Source organism: Ogataea polymorpha (genome assembly GCF_001664045.1).
Source record: "Ogataea polymorpha strain NCYC 495 leu1.1 chromosome Unknown OGAPOscaffold_4, whole genome shotgun sequence".
Classification (NCBI taxonomy): Eukaryota; Fungi; Ascomycota; class Pichiomycetes; order Pichiales; family Pichiaceae; genus Ogataea; species Ogataea polymorpha.
In genome coordinates, this window is record NW_017264701.1 from 1,023,410 (window position 1) to 1,039,203 (window position 15,794).

The window sequence follows — 15,794 nt, forward strand, 5'->3', positions numbered from 1 at the left end:
CACAGCCTGATTATCAGGGCTACAATTTTAATTCGTATAAATTAGCATCCTAAATCAGTCCTTCTTTTTAAATTTGCGCTTGGAGTGGAACTCCTTGACCTTGGACACAGCCTGGGCGGTGGCTCTGTCGACAGAATCGTGCAAGGCCAGAATCTCGTTTTTATTGGGCACCTCCTTCGGAAGCTTCATGTCGATAACTTTTTCAATCCGGAGGATAAGTTCCAAGTCGTACTGCGTCACAAGGGAAACAGATTTACCGGATCTTCCAGCACGAGCAGTTCTTCCGACACGGTGTATGTAGGCCTTGGAATCGGTGGGGATGTCATAGTTCACCACAAGGTCGACAGACGGGATATCCAGTCCTCTGGCAGCAACATCAGTGGCCACCAAAATCTGCTTATCTCCAGACTTGAACTTGTTGAGAGCACCCAACCTCTGGGCCTGGGTAAGCTGGCCGTGTAGCGGAATGGCAGAAAACCCGAGGATTCTAGCCAAAAGAGCAACCTTCTGCGCATGGGCGCACGTTCTCGCAAAGACTATAACCGACTTACCCACGTACTCGTTCAAAAGATAAATCAAGTAGGTGTTTTTGTACCCGTCGGGGACCACCATCAGTGTCTGAATCAGCGTGTCGACCGTCGAGTACTTGTCATTGACGGCGATTTTGACGGGGTCTATGAGCGAAGCACGTTGCAACTTTTCGACTTTTGATGTCAGCGTGGCAGAAAACAGGTATGTTCTTCTCTCGCGTGGGATTATGTTGAGGATTTTGTCCAGCACAGGCCCAAATTCCATATCTAGCAGTCTATCGGCCTCGTCCATGACAAGATACTTCAAGGCCTTCAGTGAAAAGCCCTTGGTGTTCTCCAGATGATCCATCAGACGTCCAGGAGTGGCCACAATCACATGAGGCTTCCGCATCAGTTCCTTGGCCTGTTCCATCATGTCCATACCTCCGACAATAGTAGAACACCTGAGCCCCATGTTCACTCCCAGAGCATCGAACGTCTCACGGATCTGATACGCCAGCTCTCTGGTTGGAGCCAATACACAGGCAAAATATGGGGTCTGCGCTTCCCACAAAGCCTGTAGAATGGGAATGGCAAAGGCGGCAGTTTTACCGGATCCAGTCTGCGCAATACCAATAATGTCGCGGCCTTGCAAACTGTGCGGTAGCGATTGGGCTTGGATAGGAGTTGGTGTGGAAAAATTGAGCTTTTCAATGGCGTCCAGAATGTCAGGCTGCAGGTCGAGCTCTTTAAACGATGTCACTTGTTTGGAAAACTCGTCCTGTTCAGACTGCTTTTCGTTTTGTTTGTCTTCCGGTTCCTCTGGTAGCGTTGTGTCCACTCTTTCCTGCGTCTTGTTAGCCGTGAGCTTCTTCTTCAGCGAGTCAATGTCGATTTTGGCAGACACCGCCTTTTTAGGGGCTACATTGCCAGAGCGAGATATCTTTGTAGGAGACATTAAATAAAATAGATTTTTTTTTTTTTTTCTTTAATTGCAAATATTTCAAAAATATTTTGAAAATTTATTTAGACAGATCTTTTCATCATGGCGAAAAGAAGAGTGCGTACAACCACCCAGAATTACTAACAATGTAGCAGAAAAAGAGAACCCATGTAAAGCTGAGCGAGGATCAGCTGGCCAAGATCCCCCGTTCGATGGTGATCCATCTGGGGACAGCTTTACACAACCACACCCTTACACAACTAGTTAGAGACACCAGGATCATGATGCTTCCTCACACGGCGATCAATCTTCGCGAGCGTAACCGCAATAAGCTCAAGGACTTTGTTGTGATGGCAGGTCCGCTCGGAATCTCGCAATTGATGATTTTCAGCCAGAACGAGGAAACAGGGTCCACCCAGCTTCGTTTTTCAGCAATGCCCCGGGGCCCCACCATCAACTTCAAAATCCACGAATATTCGCTTTGCAAAGACGTCGCACGCTATCAGAAGATGCCCAAGAGCGTGAGCAAGTCTGGCCCGGAGTTTCTGAACCCTCCGTTGCTTGTGATGAGCGGGTTTACTAGTCCGAAAGAAGCAGAGCAGCACGAAAAATTGATGGTCACCATGTTCCAAAACATGTTCCCGGCAATCTCTCCACAGAACACCAAGGTCAGCACCATTAAGAGAGTTTTGCTGTTACAGAAGGATAAGGAGACGGGGCTGGTCGACCTTCGTCATTACGTTATCGACACGAAACTGGTGGATGTCTCAAAGAACGTGAAAAAACTGGTCAAGGTGCACAAGAAAACGAACAAGAAACTGCCAAATCTGTCGAAAGTCGACGACGTGGCCGACATCATTCTCGACCCGTACGCCCAGGCCGGATTCACCTCTGATTCAGAGGTGGAGGAGGACGCCGTGGTGGAGGTGAAGGAGGACGTTGCAGTGAAAACCAAGGGTGCTGCCGAAGAAGGGGGCAAGCGTAAGAAGGCGGTGAAACTGACCGAGATCGGTCCGCGGATGAAGCTGGAGCTGGTAAAGATCGAGGAAGGCGTCTGCGACGGTAAGGTGCTGTACCATTCGCGGATCAAGAAGAGTGTCAAGGAAATCAACAAGCTGGAGCAGATCCACGCTGTCCGTCGCAAGGAAAAGGAGAGAAGACGCAGAGAGCAGGAGGAGAACATCCAGCGGAAGAAGAAGGTGAAGATTTCGAGCGCGGCAGAAAGTGAAGAGGAATTTAGCGAGTAGTTACAACCTCAATATTCAATTATATATACGCACCTAGGATTTTCCAAACTGGGAGTAGTCGACCCTGTGGTTCTTCTTTTCGTAGAAGCTCCATTTTTCTGCGTCGAAAACGTTAAAGTCGGAGATCTCAAAGCCGTCGCCCGACACTTTCACCTGCGAATGGCGCTGGTACCACATCGTCTTGTCGTTGTTGACTCTCCAGAGCCTGGAGGCCAGCACCGACGCGGCGACGTCTCTTTCTTTCTGCGACAGGGCGTAGTAGTAGGCATAGAACAGCGTGGCGGTGTCAACGTTCTGCGAGTCGATCTCGATGTTGTTGCTCACGCGCACGCTGTTCCAGATCGCCGAAACCCGCTGTGCCTCCAATCCCGGCGGATACGTTCCCTCGCTGAGGGGCGAGAAGCGACGGGGAACGGCAAGCATGGCGCCGACGCTCGACAGCGTCGGCGTCTTTTCGGACTCTGGCCGATTTCTGGCCATCACAAACGACAGGATCGTGCTCTGGATGCCTGGAGGCAGAAACCGGAAGTTTGGGTCGTTGGCAACGTCGCCGCACCCGGCAGACCCCACGCCCGCCGTGCTGGATGCCGTCCGGGACTCAGAGTTGCTGTGCGACGCTCCATCCTGAGGTCGTTGTTTTTTCAGCGCCTCCAGCACACTGGCGGCGTTCAGCGCGTTGGTGTTCAGCGTCGAGAGCGGCGTGGCCGGCGTGGCAGGCTTTTCCTCCGGTTTAGGCCGCCCGTTCGCGGTCTGGCTCACCGCAGCTGCCCATTTGAGCTCTCCCACGGGCTTGGCGGGCACGGGAGCAGGCTTGAGCGTGCTCAGCGTGTTCACAGACGATAAAGTGCCGGCCAGATTGGCCAGCGACGTCGTCGGCGTGGCCATCTTGGGCACGCTCACCGGCGGCGTTTGAACAGGCTTCGCAGGGGCCGGTGGCTTGGCGGTCGCCACCGGCGAGGCCTGAACAGTGGACGGTGTCGGCGTGCTCTCCTTCTTCTTCTGGGGCGTGGTGTCTGGCACAGACACGGAGATCGGCGCCGTGGCCGCAAGAACGGAATCCTCCTCCTTGTGCGTGCCGTTCTGCGTAGAGCTGCCGTCGTGAAGCGTATTCTCATCAACTTCCAGGTTCAAGTCGTCGTAGATGGTGTCGTCATTCACAAAGTCCGGATCCTGGTTCTCTTCCAGATAATACTTGATGTCCTCTTGGATGTTCATTATGTCCTCGGGCCGCAGCACGTGGCTCTCGAGCAGTCGCAATACCACCTCGAGCTTTTGTCTGTGGAACTGGTGGATCTCGAGCAGGTCTTCAATCTCGGACTTGCGCTCGTCAACGGCACTGGTCTTCTTGCCTTTCTTGGCGCCCAGCTTGTCCAGCTCGCTCTCCAGCGCCTCTTCCTGACGCTGGATCTCGTCCAGCGTCTCCCGCACAAACTCGATCGCCTCGTTGTCCTCCTGCGGGTCGTCAAAACTGGCCAGCGACTCGTCAGAAAACGCTTTCGTCTTCGACCCTTTCTCTACCACCTTGTACTTCTCCATCGCCTGTTCGACCAGCCGACGGTACTCGTTGAGCCGCTCCTTGTCCTTGACCTCATTGGTGGCCTGCCAATTCTTCACCTGTTCTCGAAACCGCTGCAGCTTCTTAATCTCCTTCTTGAGGTCGTTCTCCAGTTTCTCCTTCTGCGAGCCGTTCGAGGCATTCTCATGGCGCTCGTACAGAGTGTTGAATATCTCCAGCCCCTCGCCAATCTTCTTGAACACGCGGTCAATTTCCCTGGCCCGTTAGTAAACCGTGTCGAGTCCCGGGTTCCAAACGACCCCTGGCCCCTTTTCCCTTTTTACAGGCCCCAGCATCGCCCAGACCCGGCTTTCGTCCACACTTACTGTTGTAACTTCCTATGCGACATCTCAAGGTACCAAAAACTACAACGCCCGTTGTGTCTTGAATTCAGCAGCGATGTCGGCTAGTAGGTGCTTCTTAGGATCAATGCACTTGAATTAAATTTTCAAAAAAATTTAACGAAAACTACGTGCGGGTAACCCCCCCTCGCTAGCGGAGCGTGTACACGCTGATGGCCACCATTGTGAACGTGGCCCCCACGCAGAGGGCAAAGGCGTAGTACAGCAGAGGGCGAGCATCTGTGCCGGCTGCTGATTGGACAAGGTGGAGTTTGGCATGCGAAACCGTGCTGTTTACGGCGACGGTCAGCTGTGTTGCCATTTCGTCGGGCCAGCTAAGGTCGGCCAAAAACGAGGAGTTTGCCCCGTCATACGACACAAACGGCTCCAGGCTTTCGTCGACAAGAAACTGTCGCACTTGGACCCGGAAATCGTCGTAAATCTCTCGGATATCGGCAAGAAGCGATTCTGAGCCAAGCCCAAAATCCGTCTTCAGCGTGTGCGACGTATTGTGCAGACGCGTGTTTCCGCTCAGAGACACGTCCACTGAAGACGAGGTGTTCTGCGGCCAAGAAGAATATAGAATCAGCGAAAAAACAATATACTTTCCCAGATTCTTTGCATTGGACCGCACCCCGAGCCAGAAGGATGCAAGAAAATTCAGTCTGGTGCTGTCCCCCAAAAACGCAGCAAGCACCTCTGCGAGCTGAAAGGCTTCGAAATCGACCGTTCGGAACGTGTACTCCAAGAAGTCTGTCTTTTCGGAGGCTTCGAGCGGAAAACACGTTGCCTGTTTCTGTTCATGTGCGAAGCGCAGCCAGTCAAGCAGCATCTGTGCTACCACGAAAAAAACCATCAATGCAACAAGAACATACACGGCCTTGGATCTTCTAGAAGCCGTAGAGCTCATGTATGCCAGGTGCAGTGCGGACCCGTTCGAGACGGAATAGTGATAAATTTCGGGGCCGTACAAATCCACCAGGTCAAATGCAGCAGAAACGTTCTGGAGCGTCTCTGTTGTGAGAGCGTCGAAGAAAGCAAAGTAATCGGGGAGCTTCTCAAAGTATTTCTCGTACGCATTGGTTACCGTACGGTTCTGTATTTCGCTTGCCAGATAGCTGCCGATCCAGGTATAATTTATATCCATTTTGTCCAAATTCACTGCGGAACCAACATACACGGCCTGGGAATTCAGAGTCGACTTGAGCGACTGAAGCGCACTATTTTGGGATGCAAGCGACGATGTGACGGTGTGGTTGATGGAGTCGGCGAGCTGCTGCAAAATTGGGCGCAGGTCGATGGAGGCGATCGCCGTGTATGCTGTCGTGATTGTGTCGTTTAAAGTGGAGTTGAGGTACGCAGCTTCAGCCGTCAGATCGCAGGCCACCACGGTCTTTAAGTCGTCCAGAAACACCGACTGGACGTTGTGGGAGTCTGTGTTGGAGGCAATCGAAAGAGACGTGTTCAGCGACGAGCTGGACGACTTGGAACTTGACGACGCGGAGCAGCAGTCTAGCAGCACGATGGCCACCACCAGCCCCCCAAAAAGCGTCCACTCGTTCCAAACAGCAAGCACCCAGCGCGACTTGAGACACATGTACGGCGTGGGCCGGATGGACCTGTTCTGAGCAGTGGCCATGAGAAAAAATGGTGATGTTTCAAAAATGTCTTATTCTATTTTATAGTGCTTGAGGAGCACGCACTGGCCGGGCTGCACCGAGTAGACGAAAAAATCGCCCGCTCGCGTCGCCACGTAGCAATTGTTGTCGACAAGCCCCACCACGCTCTCCACCTCGGTGGTCAGCTTGATGAAGGCGTAGTCTCTTTTGGGCTCCAAAATGGAGTTGATCTGTGACGGCAGGTACGTTTTGGACTTCGACCAGATAAAGTTCTTGAGCGACTCGGCGCTCTTCTTCTTGGCAAACCCATTGTGGCCGCCGAGCTGGCTGTTGATCAGCCGGTTGATCTCGCTCGACTCCTCCTCGGTGATGCTGCTTTCGCGCGGCAGTGTTTCGGAGCCGTCAATGTTTGCGTCGATCGACCCCGTCGACCGGCGTCGGTCGACGTCGTCAAGTCGGAAGAAATGGACGGTGCCGGTGTTGGACGAGCAGCACAGCACCGTCGCGTCCACGTTGAAGCTCAGACACGAAATCTGCGCCGTGTAGCTCCCGCGCCGGAACTCGTGCACCTTCCTGCCGTCGGCCACCCGAAACACGCGCACAATGGTGCCCTTGACGCTCGCCGTCGCCAACAGCCGACCGTCCTTCGAAACGGCGATCCGCTGCAGCGGCGACCTGTGGCACTCAATCACATTAATTGGCTGAATCTGCAGCGCGTCAAACACCACCACTGTGCCGGCATTGGCGGCCAGCTCGTCGGAACTCCCCGACTGCTGGAACACAAGCACGCTTTCGTCGTCCGCACAAAGGTCGCAAATAATCCGGTCATCCAAGCCAGCGCTGGCCTCAATGCTGTGCAACAGCTTCATACATGACACGTCGTACACAAAGATCTGGTCCACGAGCACCACGACCAGCCGCTTGCGGTTCATCTTGACATACAAAATCGCCGTCGGAAATGTGAGCTCGCAGATCACCGCTTTGCGCTTCGTGTTGATGATTTTCAGCTTGCGCATCGTGTTGGCGGGCTTGTCGCCGATTCCAACAACGGCGATCAGAGACGTCGAAAACAGCATCTCTACCAAGTTTGCGCCGCCATCGTCGGCCTTCTGGAAACACTCGCCGAACGGGTCGCAGTTGTACACCTTGTAGGCCGCGTCAAAGCCGGCCGCGAGACACGTGTAGTCCTGGTTGAACGATATACTGCGGAGGGCCATGCAAGGAAGCTGACTGTTTTTGATTTTTATCGGGGGCGCACCAGGGGGGGCGGTCACGTGAGAGGCAGGAAATAGAAAAAAGCGGTGGCGGCGTGGTGGGGGAAAAACTGGGTTGCGCACCTCGTTCTTCCCTATACGGTTATTTCCCGGGTATCTTTTTCCATAGACTATGGGGCTATTTTCCCCGCTATTAGGAACTTAGCCGACCTTGGCAGTCCGGGATCCAATAAAATAAACAGCTCGACCCGGCATTTCCTAACCTTCTTTTCTTTAGCATGTCGAGCAAACACTGGAATTACAAGCAAGACCTGGTCCATGCGCACCTCAAAGGCCTGTGTCATGCCAATCCAGACCTCCAATTCATCGAATCCGAGCGTGTGGTGATCAACAAGCACTCCAAGCCCGACAAGGTGATGATCCTGTCTGGTGGAGGGTCTGGCCACGAGCCATTGCACGCTGGCTTTGTTGGTGAAGGCTGTTTGGACGTTGGAGTGGCTGGTTTTGTTTTCGCCTCGCCCTCTACAAAGCAGATTGTTTCAGGTTTGAAGGCAAAGCCCTCAGACAAAGGTACGCTAATTGTGGTGAAAAATTACACCGGCGACATTCTGCACTTTGGGCTTGCTGCAGAGCGGGCCAAGGCCGAGGGCGTCCCCGTGGAGCTGCTAATTGTCCAGGACGACGTTTCTGTGGGCAGAACCAAGAACGGAATGGTGGGCAGACGCGGTTTGGCCGGTACGAGTCTGGTGCACAAGATTGTCGGTGCCAAGGCCGCCAAGGACTCGAACAAAGCCTCGTTGAGCGAGGTGTACCAGCTGGGCGAGGCCGTGGTGGCCAATCTGGTGACCATCGGCGCGTCGCTCGACCACTGCACAATTCCGGGTAACAGACACCACGAGTCCGAGTCCGACGACGAGGACGAGCAGAAACATCTGCTCAAGGAGGACGAGATCGAGGTGGGTATGGGGATCCACAACGAGTCGGGCATCAAGCGCGTTTCGCCAATCCCAACCATCGACACGCTTGTGGCAGACCTGCTCAAGTACTTGCTCGACAAGAGCGACGAGGAGAGACACTATGTGGACTTCGACTCGTCGGACGAGATTGTGCTGATGATCAACAATTTGGGCGGCACGTCGAACCTCGAGCTGTACGCTATCCAGAACACTGTTGTTGAGCAGCTGGCTACCGACTACAAGATCAAGCCCGCAAGAGTGTACACGGGCGCGTACACCACGTCGCTAGACGGTCCTGGTTTTTCCATCACGTTGCTGAACGTGACTCGGGCGGGGGGCAAGGAGGTTTTCGATTGTCTGGACTACCCAACCAAGGTTCCTGGGTGGAACTCGTCGTACACAACGGCAGAATGGGCGGCGAAATCCGAGTCGTTCGTCATCGACGCTCCGCCAGTGAGCGACGCGTCGGCGACCTCGAAAGTGCGGTTCTCAAGCAGCACAGTCAAGGCTGTGTTGGAGAGCGGATGCAAGAAGTTGCTGACCAAGGAGCCAAAGATCACGCTGTACGACACGGTTGCGGGCGACGGCGACTGCGGCGAGACGCTGGCCAACGGCGCGCACGCGATCCTGGACCTGCTGGCTGCCGACAAGCTGGAGATCACCGACGGTGTCCGGAGTCTGACGCAGATCACTGACGTCGTCGAAACGGCTATGGGAGGTACCTCTGGCGGGCTTTACTCGATCTTTATCTCTGCACTCGCCAAGTCGTTGAAGGACAGAGAGCTCCAGCAGGGCGGATACGAGGTGACGCCGCAGATCCTGGCTGCATCGCTCAAGGACGCCCTGGAGTCGCTGTACAGATACACACGGGCCCGTGCTGGCGACCGGACTCTGATCGACGCGCTTGCGCCGTTTGTGGAGCAGTTTGCGGCCAGCAAGGGTGACCTCAACCAGGCTAACAAGGCTTGCCACGAGGGAGCAGAGTCAACGCGAAAGCTCAAGGCTAAGTTTGGCCGCGCGTCCTACGTCAGCGAGGAGGAGTTCAAGCCGTTTGAGGCCGAGGGCGGGCTGCCGGATCCCGGCGCCATCGGGCTTGCTGCGCTGGTCGACGGTTTTGCCGAGGCGTACAGCAAAATAGGCTCCAACTTGTAGATGTGGAATCTAAAAACCGGGCAGTGCATTGTGTATAAAAAATGGAGGCCTTTGATTTTTTCTTGTTTTACGAGGTAATGGTACGAGTTGTTGATCTGTGCGACCAATTGAGCGGCGAGTTGGCTCCTGTGCGCGTTCCTCGGGTTCTGGCCGTTGCCGGCTCCGACTCGTCGGGCGGCGCGGGCATTGAGGCGGACGTGAAGACCATCACCGCGTACAAGTGCTATGCCGTGACTTGTATCACGGCCCTCACGGCCCAGAACTCGCTCGGCGTGCACAACGTCACCACAACGCCCGCTGAAGTTGTGGAGAAGGTACTGGTGGCCATTGCCGACGACCAGATTGCGCTCGACGCCATCAAGCTCGGAATGCTGCCTGACGAGACACTGTCGGTGATTACGCCGTTTCTGGCCGCCCGTGCCGCTAGAACGCCTATTGTGCTAGACCCGGTTTTCGTGGCGAAGAATGGCGACCGGCTGAGCTCTGTGGCGGCGCTGAAAAAGGCGGTAGAGCTGTTTCAACATGCGGCCCTCATTACCCCGAATTCGCGCGAGGTGGAGGTTTTGCTGGCTGTGCTGCGCAGCTCGGACCCTGGCGTGGAGGAAATCACCATAAGCACGGCAGACGATTTTTATACGGCTGCGCGCCTTCTGGGGTCGAAGTTCAAGGTCGACGTGCTGTTCAAGGGCGGGCTTGTCCCGGTGAACAAGAACCTGGTTGTTGACCCTGAAAATCCGGTGTATATTCTGAACGTGCTGTATGAGCACAGATCCGAAAAGCTCACCGTTTTCCGGTCAAACCACATCGACTCGCCTAATTTGCACGGAACAGGCTGCACATTGAGCTCGGCGGTGGCGTGCAACCTTGCCCGCGGCACATCTCTGGCCACCGCGGTCGAAAACGCTATAGGGTTTGTCAATGAAGCCATTCGACACGCAGAGGTGAAGCCCAACGGGCCGTTGAACCACACATGGGCAATCAAACGGCCGCACGAGACGTCCAAGAATGCCGGCTTGCTGTCATTTCTGATGAACCACGAAAAAGTCGTCCCACACTGGCAAAAGTACACTCATCACCAGTTTGTGCGGCAGGCAATGGAGGACACTTTGCCGGTGGAAAAATTCAACTATTTTCTTAAACAGGACTACCTATACCTGCAGGCCTACCACCGCGTGCACGTGAACCTGCGCAGCATCACCGAGTCGGAGGAGCTGCAGGGGTATGTGGACGAGATTTTGGGCAATATAGAGACCGAGATGGAGAGACACAAAACAAAGCTGAAAAGCAGATGGCCGGACCTAGACCTAGAGAAAATTGTCGCTGGACGTGCGACGCAGAACTATGTCAACTATTTGGTCGAGTTGTACGAGAAAACACACAACTGGCTGATGTGCAAGACCGCGTTGATGCCCTGTTTGATTGGCTACAACCATGCTGCTGCCAACGCGTTGAATAATGGCGCTAAGTTTTTGGAAGCAGATCCTGAAAACAACGCTAAGGCCCTCATGGCGGCACGCAAATTGCAGCAAGACGCGGAGAACGGCAGGCTGTCGTACCAGGCAGACCCCGGTTCCCCAACACAAAAAATGTACCGCGACTGGCTCAGCGACTACGTGGCTCCATGGTACTTGGAGGCCTGCAAACGCGGCGAGCAGGTGCTCAATGAGTACTTCGAGGAGTACGTCCGCAGCAAACAGCACCAAGACGGCTTCGATAAAGGCCAGCTTTTAGACACCCTGTCAGACATTTTCGCCAAGGTGTCGAGCTTGGAAGCAAGCTTCTGGGATGATTGCATCAATTATTCGGAAAATATATATTAAGTATTTACGGCAACACTCACTCACAACCGGCCGTAAAAAAACCATTAATTGTACACACGTCTCTACTTAGGCCTGCTCCTGTGTCTGGGTGCCTTGCAGGTCGATGAAGCTGGACAGGTCCGCTTGGTCGGCAGACTGGTCCAGAAGACTGTCAAGATAGTCTATGTTGCCCAAATAGCTCGAGTAGTCTGTCTGAGCATCAGTGGCCTCTGTTCGCTGGTCCGTGGCGTTCGGCAGGGCAGAGGAGGTGGTCAGCGGAATCGTGCCTATCGCGCTTGGGTCGAAAACCGGATTAACTTTGTGCTGAACAGTGCGTAGCTGCGACACATCCGACGCAGGGGTGGAGCCAGAATCTTCCTCCTCCGGGACCATGGAGAACGGCTTCATTCCCGATTCCGTGTAGGTTCTAGTCTGGTACAGATCGTCCATCAGCGTGGTGTTTGTCTTCGCGTTTGTCAGCTGGAACCCGTTCAGCGAGTCTGTGGAGTTGGCGCTCACCAATGGCGGTCTTTCATTCGTCAGAATCGAGCCCGGCGATCCCAGCGACGAGTTAACCGTGTTGGACGACGAAACGGACAAAAACGAGTTGGATCGGCGGGGCTGCTGGCCCATCATGTTCTGAGGATACGGCGAGTAGTGCGACTGGTGAGAGTGGCCGTGAACTCCATGGTGGTGCGAGTGGCTCAGCGATCCGCTGGAGTGGGTGGACGAGCCTGTGAGGTTTTTCTTGAGCATCTGCGGATAATTATGGTGGGTTTTGCTATTATGGGAGTTCAGGTTGGTATGCGACAGTTTGTGTCCCCCAGGCTGCGTTAATATCAGATCGCTTAAACTCTGGTGGGATGGCGTGGAGGGAAGAGACGAGTGAGACGAGTGCGAGTGCGACGGGCCGATCAGGGGAAAGAGCGGAAACAAGGAGTCAGGGTTGATCGACTCTCTTGGACTCGAGATTACCGAGCCGCTCGAAACGTTTCTGTTGCGGTTGTGGTACATTTTGGACGAGTTGTTGTCGTCAAAGCTGTCCAAGAGACCAGACCCGGGAGTGTTGATGCCCTGGAACGGTTCGCTGGTCATGGAGTTTGACTTGGACCGTCCGTTCGCAGTGGCTGGAGGCACCACCGGCTCTGAGGTCGAAATACTGCTCATGAGAGTGGAGAAGTTGTTGTTCATCGTGTTCAGGGGCGCAACGTACTCGTCCACTGGAACGTGGATTTCCCCGGCCTTCTTTTGCTGGCTTTGCGGCGTCGATGACCGGAAGTTCTGGAGCGGGTCCATTCCCACCTGTCGTTTGGTAATATCCTGGTAATGGAATCCCTGCGACGGCTTGTCTGAGCTTGCAGAGTTCAGTGACAGCAGACTGTCGTTCTGGAGGAGCTCAGACCCCAGGGGCGGCGACGCCATATCCCACGATCGAATGATACTGTTGACGTTATCCTTGTCGACATTAAGCGACTGTGACTCAGGAGGCATGATTTTCGATTTTTGATCTTTCGCGTCTTCGTCCTTCTTTTTCGAGCTGGACTTCTTCTGCTTCGAACACGTGCACTCGCCGTCGACGTGGCACGCACAGCTCACGTCGTGCTCTTTGGTCTTCGAGTTGCAAGTGCACGTTATGTGTGCGTTCTTCAGCTTGCGTTGTTGTCGGCAGTGCGCACACTGCGTGGAGGGCCGGCCCTTGGGTTTGATCATCATCATCGGCTGGTCGACGTGGGTGCACGTAGTGACTCTGTGGCCCCTAATACACCGCTCACAGGCGTATTTGACGCCGTTGATCAACACCATAGTGGGGTGAGTAGATAGCGGTTGAGCAGTCTCCAAAGGGTATGTATGTCAGCCTGACGGAGGAAACCTTAGTGCCTGCAAAAACAAAGCACTTGTTGCCGATAGAAGCTGGGAGGTTTGATCCTTTTCGGCTGAGGTCTGCTTTTGGACGAGTGGAAAAAACTGGTTGTTTTCTTTAAGAATCTTTTTTTTTGTTCGAGGGCCACATTTGAGTGCCCGGAACAGAAAACGGCAGATAAAGCCACACCCATTACTTCATCCATACGTGGCGCATTATCTATTGATAAAATTCGTTCGTTTTTCGGCTTCCAGGAGTGCTGCTTAGATGACCGCCGACGATATCTATCCGGCCGACACTGACGTGTCAATGCACTCCAAGGTGTGGTCGACCTTGATCACAAACAGGAAGTACCTCGAGGGTCTGCTGACTCTGGACTTCTCACTGAAAAGGGCGCAATCCAAATATCCCCTAATTGCCTTGTACACGTCGCAGCTGGACCCCAAGTCGGTTTTGGAGATCTGCCGGCGAGGAATCGCTATCATGCAGGTCGATCCACTGATCCCCACCAAGTCGAAGGAGTTTGGCCACGACTCCAGGTTCTACGATACCTGGTCCAAGTTACAGCCGTTCAAGCTCACGCAGTTTCAAAGAGTCATCCAATTGGACTCTGATATGGTTGTGATCCGCAACATAGACGAGCTGATGGACTTGCACCTTGACGACCACATTGCCTTTGCCGCCAGCCCAGCGTGTGTGTGCAACCCTTTGAAATTGGAGCACTATCCGAGAAACTGGATCCCGAAAAATTGCGCGTACACCAATTACCACGCGAATATCGAGGAATCCGTCCGCAAAGACGACGAATTCCGCCACATCAAAGGTCCGGACGCACGGTATGGACTTAAGGCCTGCAACGGGGGCCTGCTGATTGTGAAACCCGACATGGACAATTATAACGAAATACTGAAAACGCTATCGCAGCCGGAAAAAACGGCGTCGTACGACTTTCCAGACCAGGAGCTGCTCTCGGACGTGTTTTGCAATCGTTGGCTGGGACTGTCGTACAAGTACAACTGTCTGAAAACCCTAAAAAAATGCCACGCGGATGTTTGGGACATCGACGAAATCAAAAATATCCACTACATCATCACCCCCAAGCCCTGGGAGGTGAGCAGGGACACTTTTAACGACGAGACGGGGACGTTCGAGTTCTGGTGGAAGATCAACGAAGAGAGACTAGAAACGGAAAAAATGAATAATGTCTGAGTGATGACAGGTATACCTTCATTGTTTGTATGTTAATGATTTAGTTTGCTGCTCTGTTTCTTCATCGTCTCCAGGTTGACGCTGCTGCTCAGGCTCGCCTTGCGCAGACTCTTGTTGATTTTCGCTTCATGCTCGGCGAACGTGCTTGATCTGGAACGCGAATGGTCGATTTTAGGGTTCAGGATCGGCGTGGTGGCCGGAGACGGGAACTGCGACGATGAAATCGGAGAAAACAGGTCGCGGCTCGAAGGGGCAGAAAATGTGGCTGGAACACGGAACTCGTCCATCGGGATCTCCTCTTTGACCTGGTTCAGCGGAAGCACCTGCTGCAAATTAACGGTGTCCATGTGTTTGAAGTAGAAGAATTGGTATGTGATGACCAAGTTCAGACTCATCTGGAATACAGCAGCAGCCACAAAGATAAAACCCACGTTATCTGTGCCGTACACCAGGTAGCTGATTTTCGTGAGGTCTCCACCCAGCCAACTGAGCAGAAGTATGGTTTTGAAGTTTTCCACGGTCCTCGACCGCTGGAACAGCAGGATCTGCGGCAGCGGCAACGTACTCTCTATCAGAAACGAGCAGGATCCAAACACCAGCCCCAGCCACTCGGTCCTGCCAAATACGAGCTGGACAGCAGTCAAGCTCAGCACTAACCCCCCGAGGAACTGCATGTACTGCGAATACTCGTCCCACTGCCAGAACCTGAACGGCCTGATGTAGCGGGCGTCGTACAGAAACAGTAACCGTAGCAAAAGCCGGCCGCAAAAGTCAGATACCCGTCTGGCATATTGCACAGCCGCGTTCGAGGCTTTTTCTAAAGCGTCGCCATAAACAGAGCCCTCGTCCGTGGCATTCCACGCCGACCTGAAAAACTCCGGCCAAGACTCGTCGTACCGCAAATACGCCGTCTCGCCAGGGTCTCTGTATTTGATGGCCACCCTCAGCAAGAGGACGTGTATGAAGATCATGACAAAGCACTGTCTAAGAAGACTGATCTCGAACGGCTCGTTAATGTAGTAGAAGATCCGAAGTGTAGATGCAATGAGCATCGTCGCACAGATGTCTATAGAAAACCCCTTGGAGGACTTTTTGCGGCGGATGCTGAGCAAGGTCGTTCCGTACGACACCAGCGGCGTGAACGACATGACCCAATTGATGACGGTTTTCGCTTCCGGAACAAACTCCGGCGGCAGCGTGAGATAGGCCATTTTGGAAGCGGGAAAGTGTATCAGATGTAAATTTGTCTTTCTCGCAGAACCGGATCCATCCAGGGAACAAGAGGGAATAAAAAATAATTATTTTTTTTGTTTATTTACATGTCCCATGATCTGAGAGCTCTGCTGACCAGATATATAACCAGGAATAATATTAAGGGCGAATGGCTGA

General features: G+C 53.7%; 9 protein-coding genes across 9 annotated transcripts; 4 read left to right on the plus strand and 5 right to left on the minus strand.

Moving 5' to 3' along the window:
* Nucleotides 1-44: 44 nt before the first annotated feature.
* Nucleotides 45-1,472, minus strand: OGAPODRAFT_16652 (uncharacterized protein). The gene has a single exon (XM_018354574.1). The coding sequence runs from the start codon at nucleotides 1,465-1,467 to the stop codon at nucleotides 55-57; it is 1,413 nt and encodes a 470-aa protein (XP_018210891.1). The 5' UTR covers nucleotides 1,468-1,472; the 3' UTR covers nucleotides 45-54.
* An 82-nt stretch (nucleotides 1,473-1,554) lies between these two features.
* Nucleotides 1,555-4,593, plus strand: OGAPODRAFT_94369 (uncharacterized protein; the record flags this gene model as incomplete). The annotated part of the gene is made up of 2 exons (XM_018357522.1): nucleotides 1,555-1,569; nucleotides 1,605-4,593. 2 exons carry the CDS (start codon nucleotides 1,555-1,557, stop codon nucleotides 2,697-2,699), a joined length of 1,110 nt encoding a protein of 369 aa, XP_018210892.1. The 3' UTR covers nucleotides 2,700-4,593.
* Nucleotides 1,910-7,404, minus strand: OGAPODRAFT_94370 (uncharacterized protein). The gene is made up of 2 exons (XM_018357523.1): nucleotides 4,763-7,404; nucleotides 1,910-4,470 (listed from the first exon to the last, which is right to left on the minus strand). Exons 1-2 carry the CDS (start codon nucleotides 6,232-6,234, stop codon nucleotides 2,733-2,735), a joined length of 3,210 nt encoding a protein of 1,069 aa, XP_018210893.1. The 5' UTR covers nucleotides 6,235-7,404; the 3' UTR covers nucleotides 1,910-2,732.
* Nucleotides 6,265-7,431, minus strand: OGAPODRAFT_48567 (uncharacterized protein; the record flags this gene model as incomplete). Its single annotated transcript, XM_018355593.1, has 1 exon — nucleotides 6,265-7,431. The coding sequence occupies one exon, from the start codon at nucleotides 7,429-7,431 to the stop codon at nucleotides 6,265-6,267; it is 1,167 nt and encodes a 388-aa protein (XP_018210894.1).
* Nucleotides 7,432-7,706: 275 nt separating this feature from the next.
* OGAPODRAFT_100799 (Dihydroxyacetone kinase) lies at nucleotides 7,707-9,579 on the plus strand (the record flags this gene model as incomplete). Its single annotated transcript, XM_018352997.1, has 1 exon — nucleotides 7,707-9,579. The coding sequence occupies one exon, from the start codon at nucleotides 7,707-7,709 to the stop codon at nucleotides 9,534-9,536; it is 1,830 nt and encodes a 609-aa protein (XP_018210895.1). The 3' UTR covers nucleotides 9,537-9,579.
* On the plus strand, nucleotides 9,578-13,269 carry OGAPODRAFT_100800 (uncharacterized protein; the record flags this gene model as incomplete). Its single annotated transcript, XM_018352998.1, has 1 exon — nucleotides 9,578-13,269. The coding sequence occupies one exon, from the start codon at nucleotides 9,578-9,580 to the stop codon at nucleotides 11,354-11,356; it is 1,779 nt and encodes a 592-aa protein (XP_018210896.1). The 3' UTR covers nucleotides 11,357-13,269.
* On the minus strand, nucleotides 9,619-13,269 carry OGAPODRAFT_94374 (uncharacterized protein). Its single transcript, XM_018357524.1, has one exon. It carries the CDS (start codon nucleotides 13,136-13,138, stop codon nucleotides 11,423-11,425), a length of 1,716 nt encoding a protein of 571 aa, XP_018210897.1. The 5' UTR covers nucleotides 13,139-13,269; the 3' UTR covers nucleotides 9,619-11,422.
* Nucleotides 13,270-13,463: 194 nt separating this feature from the next.
* On the plus strand, nucleotides 13,464-15,482 carry OGAPODRAFT_94375 (uncharacterized protein; the record flags this gene model as incomplete). The annotated part of the gene is made up of 1 exon (XM_018357525.1): nucleotides 13,464-15,482. The coding sequence occupies one exon, from the start codon at nucleotides 13,464-13,466 to the stop codon at nucleotides 14,403-14,405; it is 942 nt and encodes a 313-aa protein (XP_018210898.1). The 3' UTR covers nucleotides 14,406-15,482.
* Nucleotides 13,468-15,616, minus strand: OGAPODRAFT_94376 (uncharacterized protein; the record flags this gene model as incomplete). Its single annotated transcript, XM_018357526.1, has 1 exon — nucleotides 13,468-15,616. The coding sequence occupies one exon, from the start codon at nucleotides 15,614-15,616 to the stop codon at nucleotides 14,438-14,440; it is 1,179 nt and encodes a 392-aa protein (XP_018210899.1). The 3' UTR covers nucleotides 13,468-14,437.
* Nucleotides 15,617-15,794: the final 178 nt, after the last annotated feature.

Excerpts from the sequence above, each read along its gene's own strand:
- OGAPODRAFT_16652 (XM_018354574.1), bottom strand. The coding sequence starts at position 1,467 with ATGTCTCCTACAAAGATATCTCGCTCTGGCAATGTAGCCCCTAAAAAG.
- OGAPODRAFT_94370 (XM_018357523.1), bottom strand. The coding sequence starts at position 6,234 with ATGGCCACTGCTCAGAACAGGTCCATCCGGCCCACGCCGTACATGTGT. Across the intron at positions 4,471-4,762 it reads ACAATGGTGGCCATCAGCGT|GGAAATTGACCGCGTGTTCA; the intron begins GTACACGCTCCG and ends CTAACGGGCCAG.
- OGAPODRAFT_94374 (XM_018357524.1), bottom strand. The coding sequence starts at position 13,138 with ATGGTGTTGATCAACGGCGTCAAATACGCCTGTGAGCGGTGTATTAGG.